At 43.6% G+C, this 19,058-nt stretch overlaps 1 protein-coding gene across 1 annotated transcript in view; it reads right to left on the bottom strand.

Annotated features, from left to right (window-relative positions):
- oprl1 (opiate receptor-like 1) overlaps positions 1-15,445 on the bottom strand; it is a 75,262-nt gene extending 59,817 nt beyond the window's left edge. The window contains exon 1 of the mRNA XM_041945502.1: positions 15,219-15,445. Within this exon, the coding sequence (XP_041801436.1) occupies positions 15,219-15,427 (209 nt within the window). The 5' untranslated portion in view covers positions 15,428-15,445. The remainder of the gene's footprint in view (positions 1-15,218) is intronic.
- Between the last annotated feature and the right edge of the window lie 3,613 nt (positions 15,446-19,058).

Raw genomic sequence — 19,058 nt, 5'->3', positions numbered from 1 at the left:
AGATGATTGCACACACCGTTAACCCCGCCAGTGCTGTGTGAGAGACGAAACCCGCCTCCCAGCTGAAATCTGTTGCTGGTGCGAGGAAATGATGCATCACAGCCAAACCACATGTTGCCAGGTGAAACACTGAAACATCTTCTTACTTTGTAACCAGATATGACACAAATCAACCAAACCAAAAACAGCTGAACTACATTTACACCTCCCGACATCGACACAAAGATATTTCATGAACACATTTGTGCCCGTGCATGACTCAGTGGAGCAGCGTCGGCCTGTCGCTTTAATGAGGATGAGTGCGAATATTAATCTTAGTGTGAGAAAGACTTCAGCTCTCACAGGTGTAAAGACCCTGTAGAGCACGACTGGATGCCAACATTACATGAGGGATTGCCCCTTCAGCCAATGGCAGCTAGGAATTCCTGTGCAGGCGGTCGTCTGTCGAGAAATAAACAGCGCTGAATTTTGGTGATTGACCAATCAGAATTGAGTATTTAAGAGGTCTAAAAAAGTATAGTGCACCTGTAATTGATGAAACTGTGTGTATGACAGGTGATGCTTCTCTTGCAGCATCTTGTGCATTTGACAGCCCACCCGCCAAATTTGACCACCAGCCGCCACTGATTATGGTTAATATTAGAAATCTTCCACTCAAAGCACCTTATAGGTCTAAGTGTGATGTTAAGGCGATGACACTGAGGCACCTGAGTCGGACCTTCATCACCTCGAGTGGTCTGGCTCCAAACTGTGTTCACACATAATGAACCTTTCCTATATATATATGATATAAAGCAGGGGTCTCAAACTCATGGCCCCCATGCCAATTGCGGCCCGCGGAACAATATTTTGCGGCCCCCTGTCTGAAATAAAAGCTTTGTGTTAGTGCGGCCCGCACATTTTTTTTTCACATGCATCTGGGCGTTTTAACTTTTTGACACTTATGGGCTCCCGTAGCTCAGGCTCATGACAAGAGCGCGAATTAACAGTTGAACACTCTGACAGTTTGGATGAGTGAGTGGAGGGAAACCTGTCACTGTCACCGGTGTTTTTTTCCGCCGTCATGTCTTTCTCAAAACCTGCGGTCAAGAGAAAATGTATCGACGAGAAGAGACAATTCCAGGAGAAGTGGGAGACGGAATATTTCTTTGTTGAGCACAGGGGCACACCAACCTGTCTTATATGCATGGGTAAAGTTGCGGTGAACAAAGAGTTTAACATCTGCCGTCACTACTCAACTAAACATGCTGAGGACTACGCGAAATACGTGGGAGATGAGCGAGAGGATCGGGTTGCCAAACTGAAAACATCTCTACTGAGGCAACAAGATTTCTTCAAGAAAGCGCGCAAAGACAGTGAAGCGGCCGTCAAAGCCAGCTACGTGGTGAGTGAGATGATCGCCAAAGCAGGGAAGCCATTCAAAGACGGTGAGTTCGTTAAGCAGTGCATGCTACAGGCTGCAAGTATAGTCTGCCCGGAAAAAAAGGAGCTCTTTAGTAACATCAGTATTTCAGCCAACATAGTGGCAGAGCGTATTTCTGACATGTCAGATAACATCTACGATCAACTGCGTGAGAAAGCTAAACATTTCCATTCCTACTCACTGGCTCTTGATGAGAGCACAGACGTCACTGACACGGCGCAGCTTGCAATATATCTCCGTGGTGTTGACAACAATTTTGAAGTTATGGAGGAGTTGCTCTCAGTGATTCCAATGCATGGCCAGACCACCGGTCAGGAGATATTCTGCCAGCTGTGTGATGCAATCAAGGATGCCGGCTTACAATGGACGCGTCTGGCTGGATTAACTACCGACGGAGCGCCATCAATGACGGGGAGAAAAAACGGACTTGTCGCTCTCGTTAAAAAAAAGATGAAAGATGAGGGTGTGGAGGATGCTATTGCTCTTCACTGCATTATACATCAGCAGGCCCTTTGCAGCAAAATCCTGAGGTTTGATAATGTGATGGCTGACGTTGTGAAAATGATCAACCAAATCAGATCCAGGGCTTTAAAGCACCGGCAGTTCCGCGACTTTTTGTCAGAAATAGAGTCGGAATACCAGGACGTGCTCTACTTCACCGAGGTACATTGGCTCAGCAGGGGGACAGTCTTGAAGAGGTTTTTTGAGTTGAGAGCTGAAGTGAGAGCCTTATTGGAGAAGGATGGGATGCCTGTTCCTGTGCTAAGTGATCCTGAATGGCTGATGGACTTAGCTTTTCTTGTTGACATCACACATGAGCTGAATGTACTGAATAAGAAGTTACAAGGCCACGGCCAGCTTGTCAGTGCTGCATATGACAATGTCAGAGCATTCTCCAAAAAACTTATGTTATGGAAAGCCCAGCTTTTTCAGAAAAACCTCTGCCATTTTCCAGCATGCAAGGGACTCATGGATTCAGGCACAGCATTCAGTGGTGAGAAGTATGCTGATACCATTGGGAAGCTACAAGAAGAATTTGAACACAGGTTTGCAGACTTCAAGACACACAGAGTCACTTTTAACATTTTTGCTGACCCCTTCTCCTTTGATGTTGAGGATGCCCCCCCTGTCCTGCAGATGGAGCTAATTGACCTGCAGTGCAATACTGACCTCAAAGCTAAGTTCAGGGAAGTGAGTGGAAATACAGTGGAGCTTGGACAATTTTTGAGAGAACTGCCCCCCACCTTCCCTGAGCTTTCCAAGATGTTCAAGCGGATCATGTGCCTTTTTGGCAGCACCTACCTGTGTGAAAAGCTCTTCTCCACAATGAACTTCAATAAGTCAAAGTACAGGTCCAGGATTAAAGATGAGCATCTTAAAGCCATACTGAGGGTCTCAGTTGCCTCCTCCCTCAAGCCAAATGTGGCTCAGCTGTGTGAGAGGAAGCACTGCCAAGTCTCTGGCAGCAAGGAGTAGGAGGAAGTAGAAATGAAGCCTATGTTCTGAAGAACTGTTCCTGTTCTTCATGTTCTCCATGTTCTGGATGTTCTGACTGTTAATTTGTTCAAATTGAGAAGATTGGCACAGTTTCCCTTTTTTGTTGTGGAATACTTGAAGCTTTTTTTTGTGGGATATTTGATGCGGCCCAGACTCACCCAATCTCTACCTCCAGCGGCCCCTAGGTAAGTTGAGTTTGAGACCCCTGATATAAAGGTTTTCAGGTCAGGGGGTTGCAACACCCCCACGTTTACAACCAGATGATTTCATCCCCCCCACTTTTTCCTGAGGTTATATATTGCAGCGTCCCACTGGATCCAGGAAACGGACGGAGAGTTGGTCTCACCTGCTTTTTATCGCAGGATAAACGGTTACTGTCGGTCGACCACGCCGAGCAAACAACCATTAAACAAGCTGTTTCTCCAAAAACACACAGGCACACTTCCTCACTCTCGCCCCGCCCCCTTCCTCCTCATCCAACCACACGCACGCATCCGTACCGGAGGCGTTCACTGACGGTAGGAAATGGGAACACTAAACAGCGATAACGTTGCGGGGTCGTTACGGGGCAGGTTTTCATTCTTCTTATTTATTGTGTTTCTGTCAAAGGTTTTTAGTTTGTGAAGCACTTTGTGTTGCATTTTTAATCGTATTTAAGGTGCTATATAAATAAAGACTGAGTTAGATGTTGACAGAAAACTGAAAACTGAAATCCTGCTCCCAAACCACCATCACCTCAGTGGTATTGTTTCATATGATTGACATGTTTTGGAGTTGTTTCTGAAAGAGGTTTTGTTCTTCTTGGAATAAATGTTTCATTGAGGAAAAACACATTTTTGTTGTTATTTTCGGCCATATATTACTTTTTTAATATAAAAATTAACATTAATGGATAATTGTTGGTTAATTTTCCCGATGATAGATTCAGAAACCTAGAACACCCCCACATTTTAGATGGCTGTGACGCCCCTGTCCGGCAGATGTCTGTACCCCTGTGTCGGTTCATAAAGAGAACAGTTCTCATTAACTTGCAGTGCAAGGAAAGTCGAACCGAAGAGAGGAGACAGAGAACTGCACAGATGGAAAATAAAGATGACAATGAAGATCAAAGCATGAAAATGGATAATGAGGGATGGAAGAACTCCCCGTATTTTACTCTCCAACATCTTTCCCTGTGTGTCACAGCTCCTCCGGTCAGGTCTTAATGCGAAACAAATGAAAGTGTTGTGCTCTTCTCTTCCACTTCAAGGTGAACATTGTTGGTATTTGGTCTGCAGTCTCAAACCTGTGCAGAGAAAATGTATTTAGACTGAACTAAAAGGTTTGTGCAAGAGCTGTGCAATATATCTCCAAAAATAAATACTTTAACACTCACAAATTATTCATGTCGTGTCTTTTGAGTATTTGAAGATGTAGATATTTATGCCTCAACTCTGTTCTCATAACAAGACTTTAGACCAGCCAGTCTTTAATAAAGGCTTTTAGATTAAAGCAGAGCAGCACAAACACTCCTCAATTATACTTGATTAAAGATTTTTAATAATGTTCACACAGCTGGTTCAATGGAAAAAGACTGCGGCTCCTCGTCCGTGAACCTGCTGTTTTCTTTCCTCACCCTGAAACCTTCGCAGAATTGTACAAATTGAAATGCATTGATTTGTGATGTTATTAACTGGAACTCTAAAAGGAGCCTCAAAAAGCACAGACTCGTCTTCAGACAACATGAAGTGGACGTTCAAGTCGAGAAAATCCTGCCAGGCTGCGACAAACGCTGTTTTCTTACAATGATTGTTTGAAACGCCAAATATGTTTTAAAAAGAAACATAATACATAATTCATGCTCACTGACGGCGTATCAGTCTCCAGTAGGATCTCCTTGTGGCAACAAAAGCATGATCACTTGTTTTGTGGGTATGTTAGGGCTCACCCTGCTTTCGGTTGTAGGGAAAAAGAGTCAACATGGAACGGCAGCTGAAAAAGCTGCCTCTTAGGTTGGATCTTTGTTTTTCTGTCATTTTTAAATGGGGAAGATTGCATGGATTCATCACACACTCAGACTAAAAACACGATGAGACATTTGTTTTGGATCGTGTGGAACCACTTAAGTCAAATCCACGCAGTCAAAATCCTCTTCAACATCACTTGATTTCAGTCCGTATGTCCATTATAAAACTTAAATATCATCATGCACAAGAAGAAAAGGAAAAAAGATGAATATAGACCCTCACAGTACTCCTCCTCACATCTGGCTCCTCGTTAGTATGAGAGTTATAGTTTAATTCTCATTAACTGCACCCACACTGACGATGAGCAAATGTGTTATTTAATGGAGGCTTTTTATCACATTTCAACAAGTCACTCAATGACCTTTAAAACTCAGCAGGTCCCACAGACATACTCACACGTCAGCAGCAAAAAAGAAAAGAAACCCACACATTGGGCTTCACATTCTTCTCTGCACTCAGCAACCCCCCCAAAAAAATAAAATAAAATAAAAAATCCATAAATGGGAAGTTCCAGTGAACAGGAACTGGAAAATCAGCTCAGAAGAAACAATGCAAGAGCTTCCAGCCATGCTCTGCTCATGCTCTGCTCATGTTCTCATGGAAGCCTGAATGGTAACATCAGCATGCTAACATGCTGATGTTGAGAGGGTGTAATGTTAACAGGCTCACCATCTTATTTTAGTCTTATTTTAGCCTGTTAGCATGCTAACATTTGCTAATTAGCACTTAACACAAAGTATAGCTAACCCAAAACACTGGACAAAACACCAGCATGCTAACATGCTAACAGTGACAATGAGCAGCACGCTGATGTTGAGAGGGTGTAATGTTCACAGGCTCATCTTATTTTAGCCTGTTAGCATGCTAACTTTGCTAATTAGTATAGCTAACTCAGAGACTCAGATTTCGGTAAATTTAGTCTTTGCTGTCTCACTGTTGGGAAAATTGAAATCAGTTTGCTCCTTGAGGAATTTAACTCATTGTGGAAAATGTAAATTAAAAATCTGTCACTGGTGACAAACCCAAACTTTCTAGAGATGACAAACTAAATCAGGGGAGTTTCCCTTTAATCCTGTCATCTGCAGGCAAACGAGGAAGGACGTAAAGAGCGAGTCCTGAAAATATGTCAATGACAATCTGTGTTTGTGTCACAGAGACACAGACATCATGTGACAAGCAGCTATATTTGGTGTCTATTACACACATGCTGTGTGTGTGTGTGCACATGCAAACACACACACACACACACACACTTGCTCTCAGTTTGAAGGATTCATTTGCAGTACAGAGTCAATGGCCTCATAATTCACCACGGTCATTAGCAGGGAGGAAGGCACAGTCATTAGGCTGTGGCACACACACACACACACACACACACACACACACACAGGTGTACACAACAGGTACAGACACTTACACAGATGGTGGACAGTTCTTTTTTTGATTTTGATCACCACTGTTTTCGGTTAAAACAGATCGGCGACGCTGTTTGTCCTCTTTGTCCTCTGTGAAGTTTGCTGGTGTGTTTTATGAGGAGGGGCCGCTGCACCAGACTCTGCTTAAAAAAAAGCTTTTTAAAAGCTACAGTGCTCGTCAGCAACCGGTCACACGGCAGCTTGGAAGGCGATTTGGCCTCGTGTGCTCTGATTAATTTGGCATGCAGTTGACACCACAGTCATGCTTTTGTTGTAATGGAAACTGGCATTCACTCCTGGCGTTCTTCACCGCTGCTTCAGAGGGAGGGAAACGGGCGGACCGGCTTTGAAGGTGACATATTGTCTTTTTATGCCGACTTGAATAACGTTTCGTGTCGTCTTCAAAAATAACTGATGAATAGTCTTTGGCAGGTCAACACTGGCAACATGTTTTTAAGTGATGAGAATGTAATGTGGGCTGGTGGTCGGAGGTAGAATGAGAATGTTCAACAGGACGATGTTCGACATGTGTTGATCCAGCTGAATCTGTCGCTCTGATCTTCTCGCTGCTACAGAAGATTTTAGACATCTGACAGGCCTTCAGGAGAACTTCTGCCTCTGTAAAGGAGGCTTTTCTGGGTCCAAAGGGAGCTGCATGAAATCTGATAGACGCTCTGAAGACTATGAGTTTGAAGGTCAGAGGGTGTGGAGCCCACGGCTCATCTCTGCTTGAGGTTAGCAGCTCGAGGCTACATTAGCATTAGCAGTAGCTACGAGCGAAACACACTGGAACCTGTGCAGTTGAGTGAATCGAACCAACGTCTAAACTTTATTTCCAGTATAAGGTGAATTGTGGGTGATGTTGGTGAAATATTTCTAATTCTGCTGTGTTGAGTTTTTATATTTTTAACTGCGTATGGGTGTGTATATATTCAGTTATGATTTGGTGCTGTATAAATAAAACAGATTTGATTTGTTACTGTATGAAAGACTTCGGATAAATGTGGATAAAGTATAAATATAACACTGATCACAACATATGAGAATATTTTTAATATTATAGAATCGTTGTACTGCATACAATTACTATTACCATTAAAGAAATTACATACAAGAATGCAAATGGCTTTAAACTCGCTGGCAAATATGTTCTAAGAGGTTGGATTAAATATGTGCAGAACAAACTGCTCATCTGTCAAACGAAGGGGAATAATTCCAGCATGTAACTCCCCTCAAACCACAAACTGTCATATTTCCTTTTCTGTGTATATTCAGATTAAATGCCACCAATGAACACGATCCATCTCCTTTCTTTAAAGTGTTTTTGGAAAAAAAAACAGGCTAGCTGTTTCCCGCTGCTTCCAGTCTGGATGCTAAGCTAATAACCAAACACTGAACTGGTAAATAAGTCTATTTTCCAAAAAGTGAAATATAAGATGATGAGATGAAAGCCCATCACCACCAGTCTGTGTCAGGTTGCAGATAAACCTGCACGAAGGAACGAACCAATGAATGCACAGATTTCATCAGGAGGATCATAATGGCTCGGTGAATGCAGACCACACACACACACACACACACACACACACACACACACACACACCTCTTTTGGTCTGATTGTGATTTTTCTTAATGATGCTGCTGTGAATGAAAACACAGAAGTGAGATTTGACCTTTGTAATGGTGCTGAATGACAGGGACACACACACAATAAATGTAATTAGTTTGAAGAGGTGACTAATGATGGGTCACAATCGAAACTGTGGTTTTTGTTGTTTTTGTGATTCACACTCAGACCATCTGTGCGTGATTAGCTATTCAGTCGGCTTCAAGTCTCTGAGCCAAAGCATGAATCTTTAATGTGTCTGTCTATTCAGAAAAACACTTTTGGCTACCGGCACCACAGAAACCGCACAGTGGACTGAGAGACCATGACGCTGCAGGTTTGAGCCACACCAACATCGAAGAAATTCACACCAGCAGCCACAGCACGCACACACTTAACCTCCATGCATCAGTGAAGAACATCTATACATGCCGAAGAGCAGTGATTCCTAACACGTCTCTGCGGGGTGGACACCTCCCTTCAACGGTGTTTCGCCTACTTAGTCCCACTACACCTCCAGGAGGCTAGGCGGTGAGCTCCGGCGTCCCAGAGTCACCCCCCCTAGTGCCAGTTCACACTGCTCCTACACAATCCAAACAGCACTGCCACGTTCAACTGACCCAGAGATGCTCCAGGTAGTGGCCAGTACCGATGCTAATATTAAGCTAATGCTAATGCTAACTGCTAAGAAGAACAGAAGAAGACAATACAGTTCAGATGCTACCATTTAGCTAATGCTAATGCTAAATGCTAACCGCTACCTGCTAAGAGGAACAGAAGAAGACAATACAGTTCCGATGCTACCATTTAGCTAATGCTAATGCTAAATGCTAACCACTACCTGCTAAGAGGAACAGAAGAAGACAATACAGCTAGATTCACCTATACTATAGAGATAAACTGCTGAAAGACTTTCACGTTGTTTCATTTTCTTACACAACAAAATAGGAAATACATTGACGAGAAGTCACAAACTAAACAGCTTCGTATAAACTGTGGATCAAACTGAATCCATAACTGTGAGAATATTTTCTGATCATGACAAAACCAGAAGAAAACCAAAGCTGTACAGAGAAAAACGAGTCTAACAGAAGAAACACTTCCTCTGTGGCTAATTCCAGCTCAGGTGTGTCACACGCTGCTCTCCAGGTAGACGGCAAAGATTCACCTGACATCCCTCTTGTGAACCCGTTGCCCTTCTCTCTCTGTAGATTCTTTTCAATCCTCGCTTCACTCCTCCGCCTCCTCCAATTTAAAAATCCTTGCTCCATCAGCTCAGCCCAGAAGCAGCAGGAAATCGCTATCGCACAGCTCCGTCACCTCTGCTCTCGATTGTTTCATCGTTTTAGCATTTTTTTTAAAAAGACGTTAAATATGACATCTACTCTCCCTGATTTGTGTTTCGTCTTCACTCCCACTTCATTAAAGCCCCCACAAAAATGCTTAAAACACTTCAACGTGTTATTTTTTAGTCAGCAGACAAAAATCAGCCATTCATAGTGCTGTCATACTTACGCACTGTACATGTCATTTTTAATTGTAAAAGAACGAGATACATGTCAAAACACTCCTCCAGAGCTGTGCTTGAGAGGCAAACTAACATTTAAACACCCGCAGATTAAACCGGATCGATCAGGGATTGATTGAAAGGCTGACGGACTCTCAGCGTCAGTCAAAGTGGAAATCAGGTTTGAAAAATTAAATTAGAGTAAATGCCCAAGATAGATTTCTTATTATATTAATATGTATACATATCTACACTCACCGGCCACTTTATTAGGTACACCTTGCTAGTACCGGGTTGGACCCCCTTTCGCCTTCAGAACTGCCTTAATCCTTCGTGGCATAGATTCAACAAGGTCCTGGAAACATTCCTCAGAGAGTTTGGTCCATATTGACATGATCGCATCACGCTGCTGCAGATTTGTCGGCTGCACATCCATGCTGTGAATCTCCCGTTCCACCACATCCCAAAGGTGCTCTGTTGGACTGATATCTGGTGACTGTGGGGGCCGTTTGAGTTCAGTGAACTCATTGTCATGTTCAAGAAACCGATCTGAGATGATTTGAGCTTTATGACACGGTGCGTATTCCTGCTGGAAGTGGCCATCAGAAGATGGAACACTGTGGTCATAAAGGGATGGACATGGTCAGCAACAATACTCAGGTAGGCTGTGGCATTGAAACGATGCTCAGTTGGTACTAAGGGGCCCAAAGTGTGCCAAGAAAATATCCCCCACACCATTACACCACCAGCACTAGCCTGAACCGTTGATACAAGGCAGGATGGATCCATGCTTTCATGTTGTTGACCCTACCATCTGACTGTCGCAGCAGAAATCGATGCTCATCAGACCAGGCAAAGTTTTTCCAATCGTCAGTTGTCCAGTTTTGGTGAGCCTGTGCTAATTGTAGCCACAGTTTCCTGTTCTTAGCTGACAGGAGGGGCACGCGGTGTGGTCTGCTGCTGCTGTAGCCTATTTGCCTCATGGTTCGACGTGTTGTGTGTTCAGAGATGCTCCTCTGCAGACCTCGGCTGTAACGAGTGGTTGTTTGAGTTACTGTTACCTTTCTATCAGCTGGAGCCAGTCTGGCCATTCTCCTCTGACCTCTGGCATCAACAAGGCATTTTCACCCACAGAACTGCCGCTCACTAGATATTTCCTCTTTTTCGGACCGTTCTCTGTAAACTCTGAAGATGGTTGTGCGTGAAAATCCCAGTAGATCAGCAGTTTCTGAAATACTCAGACCAGCCTGTCTAGCACCAACAACCACGCCACGTTCACAGTCACTTAAATCACCTTTCTTCTCCATTCTGATGCTCGGTTTGAACTGCAGCAGATCGCCTTAACCATGTCTACATGCCTAAATGCATTGAGTTGCTGCCATGTGATTGGCTGATTAGAAATTTGTGTTAACGAGCAGTTGGACAGGTATACCTAATAAAGTGGCCAGTGAGTGTATATTACACATACACACATAGAAAGAAAGTCTAACATCCCAGACAAGAACAAAACAATTCTGCAGCTTGATTCCATTCAACATACATGTTGTTAGTAATACAAATGTAAAGTTCTTGCTTTGTACAATACGGGTCAATGGAAACTGGTAAGATCAACATTATGGCAAATAAATAATATCCGACTTCCACATCCACATTTTCTACCGTGCAACATAAAGGGCGCTATACCTCCAACACTGATATTTAAAATTGACATAGGATTTGCTTGCTAACAGATTTGTTCATCTCATCATCTATTTGCAGCAGGGACTGTGTCACCTCCATCCGAGCTCCTGAGCCTGGACCACTGCAGCTTCACCTGAGAGCTGAAGACTCACCTGATAACTCCTGAGTCTGTTAAGTGACACCTCAGATCTGACAATGTGTTTTTGTTTTGTTTTTTTTCATGTTGTGTTGTCTTTCGCTCCAAAGAACGATGGCATCTTGTCTCAGAACTAGTGCAAAGGTCTGATTGTGTCCGACAATGTACAACGTGGACTGGCCTGTTGTTATGGAAACAGAAACCCTTCCTTTACAAAATTCTCTCCAGGCGGCACTTTCTCCATCATAAGCCCCGCTCCATGTGAACACAGCTTCAGCCTGCCATCCTCAGGATGATGTTTTTTTCTTTCCCTGTCTCTCTCCCATCTTCTCTCTTTTGGGGGGGGGGGGCTGTAGCCTTAAACAGATGCTGGTAGGAATCCCTGCTCGTGGCTCCTGTTGTTGCTATGAGCCAACAACACATCTGCAGTGCGGCGCTCTGCTGCTGAAAGTCAAAACTGTTTTTCTCCGCTGTTCTCTGACAGAACATGAGAGCTGAAAACACGCTAAGCTTGCAGCGCTGTCAGGAAAAACAAAAAGCAGAAAGACGCAGAGAGAAGGCACGCAACCTCAACTAATGCTGCTAGATGGCTTTTCCTCCCTTCCTTTTATCACTGCAGTTTACAAGGGAGAGGTGGATTGGATGCTGCTTATTAACTCTGGCATTTAAATGATGATTTATGGCTGCTCCATCGAGAACAAAACCTTTTCATTCTTCTCCTTCCCTCAAAAGCCAACTTTAGGTGTTAGAGTGTACTGCGTTTCTGTTGGCTAACCAGATCTTATGTAAGAAGTAAGAACAGGACAACTTATCCCATTCATGTAGACAAAGACAAAAGAATTAATAACTACAAAGACACACACATCAAAAAGTGGCTGCTGCCAGAGGACAACGTTCAGCTCATTTTACAGTCAACAGGATCCTCTGAAGTTACGGGAGGACAGCTCAGAGTACATTTTGTTTCCATGGATGGAAAGTGAAGAGAAAAAATGGAGTGAAGCTTCACAATGGCTGCAGATGAAGCTGTATACATGAGCTTCACACAACAGCAGTAAATGTTTAAAGGATAGGCTTGGCTTTCTCCAGTCCAGTAGGTGATTTGAGGGGGGATGCTATCCCCCTTGTTTGTAAAATGACCAGAATGCATCCCTTATTAACCTGCATCTCCATCCTCTAGCAGCAGAGACAGTGCAAGGCCAGGGGGCTTGTTTAGCCTGGTCTGTCTGACTCATTGATCCGTCATCTGACTGAGGTTCGTCAGGATCTATGACCCCGACCACGGCTCTGAAGTATCAGGTCTGACTGTGCTGAGTACTGATGAATCCACGAAGCTGTCTGTGGTGCTGAAGGAGCAGAACGATTTCTTCTTGGATTTATAATAATACATATAATACTATAAATACTCAATTCTATATTCAATTATAGCCTTCATACTCTATAGAGTGGTGACTCCTTCATGATCAAAGTACATGTAGCAACCTGTAGTCACAGAACAGCGAGAGGATCATATAGACACACCGTGCCTGTAGCATTCCTATAATATTCCTATATTTCTATGATTATTCAGTAGCATCAGACCAAGTTTGGGAGGTGTACATAGGTGTGTGTGGGCCAATACTGGCCTCCCACTGTCCCTGCCTCCCTACATCATATCGACATGACGGCAGCACAAGCTCCTCCATCGGACGTAGCTACGCCATCAGAGAAGCATTTTACAGTAAATAATAGTAGCAGATGAGATAAAAACTGAAAACGAAGTTTCTGCTACTGAAAAGCTAACAGAGCCTTCAGAGCTAAATCACCTCTAACACAGAAATTCAAGGACCCGGAAGTCGGACGAGAACGTCAGCTGGATGAAAATGTTGATCAGAGTCGTTGACTCTCCGGATTATTACTCTGCATCCACGTTGTTTCAGTCTCAAAGACAAGAGTTTTAACTTTAACTTCAACAAATGCTCTTATTAGACTATTTTCATGAATAAGCATCAAGCTGAAAAGAGGAGTGGGATGCAGAGGCCTTGCAGGCTCACTACTGTGTAATTCCCTGCAGATTTTTTACATTTTCATGCAATATTAAAAGCCCCAACTAACACTGCATCAAATGACATCGCTTGGGGCAATTTATCAGACTTTGCTCAGCTCCCTCTGGAGCCACGAAAGGCTTTGTTTTCTCCCAAAGTCGTTGTTGTTGTGTTATTTAGGCAGACTACCTCCAAAAAGAGGGGTTAAAGTTTCAAAATGATGAAGAAGACATGAATGCTTAAGAAGGGCTGCATTAAGCTACATTAGCTGACACGAGTGACATAAACAGAAAACTACAAAACTCCCTTCAGACGCCTGTGAGTGGTGTCAAAGATACTTCAGCGATACTTCTCGATGGTCTCTGGGCAGTACGCAGTAACTTTCATTTTCAAAGACGTCTTGTTGTGTGAGATGTTTGTGTGTGGGGGCATGTGTTTGTGTAGGGTAAATGTCACCTCTTCCCATCTGTTTCAAAAGAGTGACTCAGGCTATTTCTAAAAAAACTGAATCCTAATGTCACATCTGGCGTGCAGAGAAAACACCCTTCATTACGTTTGTCTTATTCTTTCTTATGCTCTGTCTCTGCTGTCTCTTCACATGAATAAGTCAGCTGGTCAGGCATTCCGTCACCTGCTACCTGTCCTTCCCAGGTAATTACCCACAATCCATCACCTTAATGCCAAGCCTACCAGAGTCACATTGGGCCCAATTCTTTAAGTAATTTGAAATTGTTAAATTTAAAGCACTGAGTTGATTGAGCCTGACATTATTTAATGGGTTCAAGGTGGTACAATCTATCCGTGGAGCTATGTATACGTAATTTCAGCTGTATTTCAGTATTATGCCATGTCTCCTGCACGGTTTATTCTTGGGATAAGGAAGTTGGTATCACCATATATGTGTGTGTGGCCGCAGCATTTTGCCACATCATATTCAAAAACACTGTAAACAGGAGTTGAAGAGGAAAAAGTCATTTTTTCCAGTCAAGTCATGTGGAGACCTGAAGGTAACGAGGAGTTCATACCTCCAACTTCACATGCAGTAAGTAAGGAGGTAAATGCAACACTTCCAGTTCAAAGGTATCCACAGGGACTGACCTCCCCCCTTTTCTCTTCACCCTGTACACTGCTGGCTTCAGTATGATGACTCTGCAGTTGCATCGTTGGGGGGGGGGGGGGCAGAGTACCAGAGTGTGGTGGCACCACACTACGGCAGTTTTATGAGTCTGTGGAGACCATTTTCTATGTTGTGGTCGACTGGGTCAGGAGGCTGAGGGTGGCTGACACCAAACTGATTCAGAAGGCCTGGGAGTGGAGCTGGTCTCTCTGTTGATACGGCCAAGTATCCCCCCCACACACACACACACGTTCTGTGGCCCATGTGCATCTCGAGTCGTCGATGTCAGCGAAGTCTGAAGAGGCCGCTCGATGCCCTTCACGCTGCAATGACTGATAATCATCATTTCTGATAAGATAAGCTAACGTTTAGTCTGAATCGTTCTGAGACTCACTGTCAATGACGAATGTCTGGAGCCCATCAGATGTTCCCGGAGTATAAACACATTCAGTTTAGAGTGGCAAAATACATATGTTTGGACTGGATTATTTAAATATTTCATCCTTACCGTGTGGATCGCTATAGCAACTGCGGTCATATCATCATTCCTGACTACAAATCCCTCGATTTAGAGGAACGACTGACTGGAAAGTCTGGGCTGTTGCGGTTTCTCAGTTATTTATGTGTTGAGACTTTCGTATCAGCCTCATATAAATCCTTCTGAACAAGAGTGGACTTCAAGTGAAATCGAGGCTTAAAGCAAAAATATCGTCTGTGGAAGTTCAGGGTCCTGAAAGACTTATACCGAGTGACAATGTACTGCAGCAGGTCTGCGTACTTTACACCTGCAGAGACTCTTGCACCTCTTACCTTATGATGACGTACATGACCAGGAAGTTTCCCACCAGGCCGATGACACAGACGATCATGTAGACGACCACGATGGTGACCTTCACCCCTGTCGGCAGTAAGGCGTCGGTCTCGTTGTAGGCACCGCTGAAGTTGTTCTGGAAGAGCGAGTCATTGTACAGCTGCAGGTGACCGAGCTCGGCCAGCAGGAAGTCGTCCGGGAACTCCATCTCTGCTCGAGAGCGAGGGGGGGGGGGGGTTTACGTGCACCTGGAAGAAGGAAGAAGTGTGTTTATCCTACTGTATCTACTGTAGCAGCGTGATAAAGCTACAGGTAACAATGAGCCCATCTGAGTTACTAAAACTGTGCAGAAAGATGTCGGTTCTGCTGAACAGTTTAACGTCATGCTGTGTGGGCTGATTTGAATTTCACATGTTAGTTGTCATGGTAATAATTCTGACTTGTTAGTGCACATGTTTCTCATTGATACAGCAGAAAAAGATCATCTTCACGTCCAGAGAATCCAACATGCACACTCTGATTTTCAGACCGATCGTCACCTTTGCACAATCAATCCAACCCCCCCAAGCCAGCAGCAAGACTTCGTCATCTGTCACACTAATACCTATGTCGCTGAATGTAAACAAAGGTCGCTCGCAGTGGTAGGTGGATATAAAGCAGGGGGGACAGATGGAGAAGAAACTGACTGGAGGGGGTTGGGAGAATAACGGTGAGAAGACTGGGAGAGTTGGGAGATAAAGAGGGGGCTGGGAAAGAAAGGAGGAAATGTATGATGAAGGAGAGTACGAAGAAGAGGAGGATCAAGAGGCCGAAAGAGGCCGAGGAAGAAAGAAGAAGTTTGAGGAGTGAGGGAATATGGGGAATGAGGAAAGAAAAGGAGGAAGGAAAGGAAGACGACACTGAAAGGAAAATTAGGAGGAGAGGAACTGATGGCATCAAGTGTACTATCACATGAATATGAATATAGGGGGGGTAGATTACTATTTAATGAATATTTATGGATGTTAATGCAGTAAAAATAGGAGAAACAGTGATCGTATACTTGGCTTTTTATACAGGAAACAGTGATTCTAAACCACCAATCAAAAACTGTTTGTGCAAAGGATGGGCTGCATTATTCTAGATTTTTCTTATGGGGTTAGGGTTAATATAATTTAATATAATCTGACCTCCGCATGTCAACAATGTCTCATCAACTTTTGTTGGCAGAAGCACTGCGGTTTTTAGTTACAGTCTAATTAACGTTCACAATCTGTAGCTACAACCTGAAAATAAGTGTGTGAAATGTCACGTCCTGTTTTATTTTGAAGGTTCACGTGATGTGTCTTCTTGTGCTTTACTTCCTGTGGTTTTTTTCCCACCTGATTGTCTGATTTGTTTCACCTGTGTGTCATCAGTCGCCCTCCCTGGTGTATTTAAGCCGGAGTCCTCCCCTCACTCTTTGTCAGGTTGTTGTCTTCTTGCCTTGTGAGTGTTTTTCCTGGTGTTGTCTTTATTCTTGTCCACATAAGTGCTATCTAGTCTTGTCTTTGTCTCCTTGCCATGCCACAAACCATGAAGTGTTTGTCCAGCGTCTTCCAGTGTTGTCTGTACTCGTTTGCCATGCCGAGCTCCATGTTCGTGTTTCTTTCGTGCTGTTGAACTATGAAGCTGATCGGATGAAAATATTGATCTGATATAAAGTTTAAGGGTCAGATTCTTAAATGGACATGAGGTGATCAGCTGATTTCTCCAGAGAGCAGTCACCTCTCGCCACGTGGCCACGTGGCTTATTAATTTGAGAATATCCAGACTTTTAATTGTAACAGTTATGGGATTAACGTTTACTAGCTGCAGCTGATTTAATCTGCTGCCGGTGATGTTTGCCATTTAAACCAGCAACACGTTTCCAAGGATTTTGTCCCATTCAGTTTTATTTATAAAGCACCAAATCACAGCTGAGGTTGTCTCAGGACACTTTACAGATGAGCAGAAACAGACCAAACTCTTTATCTACAGAAACCCAACAGATCCCTCACGATTCCCTCATGAGCAGCACAGAGGCGAGAACAGTTAATAAGAAGCGAGGAGAGATACAGGAGCGTCTCACCTACTTAGCTCTGATTGGTTGACTGTTTCTGTGACAGGGGTCACATCCACCAACACCACATCTGTTTCAATCGCAGAACAAAGCTGAGGCTACATTCAGACAGCAGGCAAATCAGCATTGTCTCTCAAATCAAATCTCTTTTTGTCCCTTGGGATCAGATTGGTCGGCGACGTCTGGACACACAAATCCAATCTGCATGAAGAGAATGATGAATGGAGCTCCCTGATCTCGCCGTCCAAACGATCACGCTGCCAAGTCGCCGTGCAGAAGACTGCAGTTCTTCATGATGTCCTCCATATGCTCTGCTTGTAGCAGCGTGGATCCTGCTCAGCTGTTCTAATGCAGCCGTGGCATCCAGTGAGACGTATTTGTTGATATCTGCTTGGAAATCGCATTTCAGACCACCTCCAAATGTGGCGTGCATCTGATTTGTTTTTTTACAGTTCCGTTTTTTTTTTAAATCAGCCTGGATACAATGTGGGTAAACCACAGCCTGGGGACGGATGGAGGGATGGATGGAGGGATGGGTGGAGGTTGCCGTACATGAGACAGACTGAAAATAAACAAATAGAGTACAATACAATAAATACAGTGTCGATGGTGTTCATGAGGAACATACTTATTCAAGCATTTTAATAGTTCATGGACCACAGTGGAGGTCCTCGTCATTGATAGAAGGCGTGTGTTAAATCAAGCTTCAGCTGCAAAGGCAATTCTCTCTTTCTCTGCAACACCCTTCATGTGAGCTGCAGCAGCAACACGTCAAAAGCTGCCATGAACCACGCTCCCTTCCTCCCTCCCTTCCTGCCTGATCATGAATATTCATCAAATCAAAACAGCAAAGTAACTCTGCTGTGCTGCTGAATTTTTAAAACACGTGGATCATACTGTCCATGCACCGATATCGCTCACTCTTTCTCTCTCGTGACATCTTTTTCCTCTCCTCCTTCCCTTTTCACATCCGCCATCCTCATCCAGACACGCTGTGTTGTGTTCAAGGTTCGAGCTCTGTTCCAGCGGCAGTGTGTGAGGGTGCGTACTTTGGCTGCCTAAGCTTTGATGAATAAGCCGTTAAACTTAGAGCCTGAAGTGCATGTCCATGTAAGGCTGCGGTGCCGCTCTGGGTGGGCCACTGAACCACTTCTACTATGTGTGAGAAGACAGCCGAGGACTAATGACACTGATATTTTTATTAGTTACTGTAATAGTGCAAGATGCATCTAGGAAAGTAAAGCTGCAGCAACTGGTTTGTACACTTCAAATGTTGTTTATCCTTTATATATATATATATATATATATTTACATACTTTTTTTCTGACATAAGCCCTTTGTATAGTTGTACATATATATAGTCTACTTTTATTTTGTATTTCTCTATTTCTTTAGCTATCTTTTCTACAACTGCCATTACCTGTTGCTGTAACAACGAATTTGCCCAGCTGTGGATTAATAAAGTGTATCTTATCTTATCTTATCTTATCTTATCTTAAGTAATTGCAGTAATTATGTGTCCATACAAATGTTGTGACATTTATGCAAATTTCCTGAAAAGTCAGAAACCAATGTGGGTCATTACAGTAATGTGAATACATAGAGAAGGCACCAAGATGTCATAATTAATCAAGCACCGGTGTCTGATTCGTCTGATTCATTGCTGGGGGGCTGCACTGGTGGAGGTGTGTTCTTTCAGGTGCTGCTGAGACTTGAAATATGAACCAGGATGTCCAGTTTGAGTAACTGATCCATGACT

Source organism: Chelmon rostratus, chromosome 10 (genome assembly GCF_017976325.1).
Source record: "Chelmon rostratus isolate fCheRos1 chromosome 10, fCheRos1.pri, whole genome shotgun sequence".
Classification (NCBI taxonomy): domain Eukaryota; kingdom Metazoa; phylum Chordata; class Actinopteri; order Chaetodontiformes; family Chaetodontidae; genus Chelmon; species Chelmon rostratus.
The sequence above is the reverse complement of the archived record's forward strand: the minus strand, read 5'-3'. Positions and strand labels throughout refer to the sequence as shown.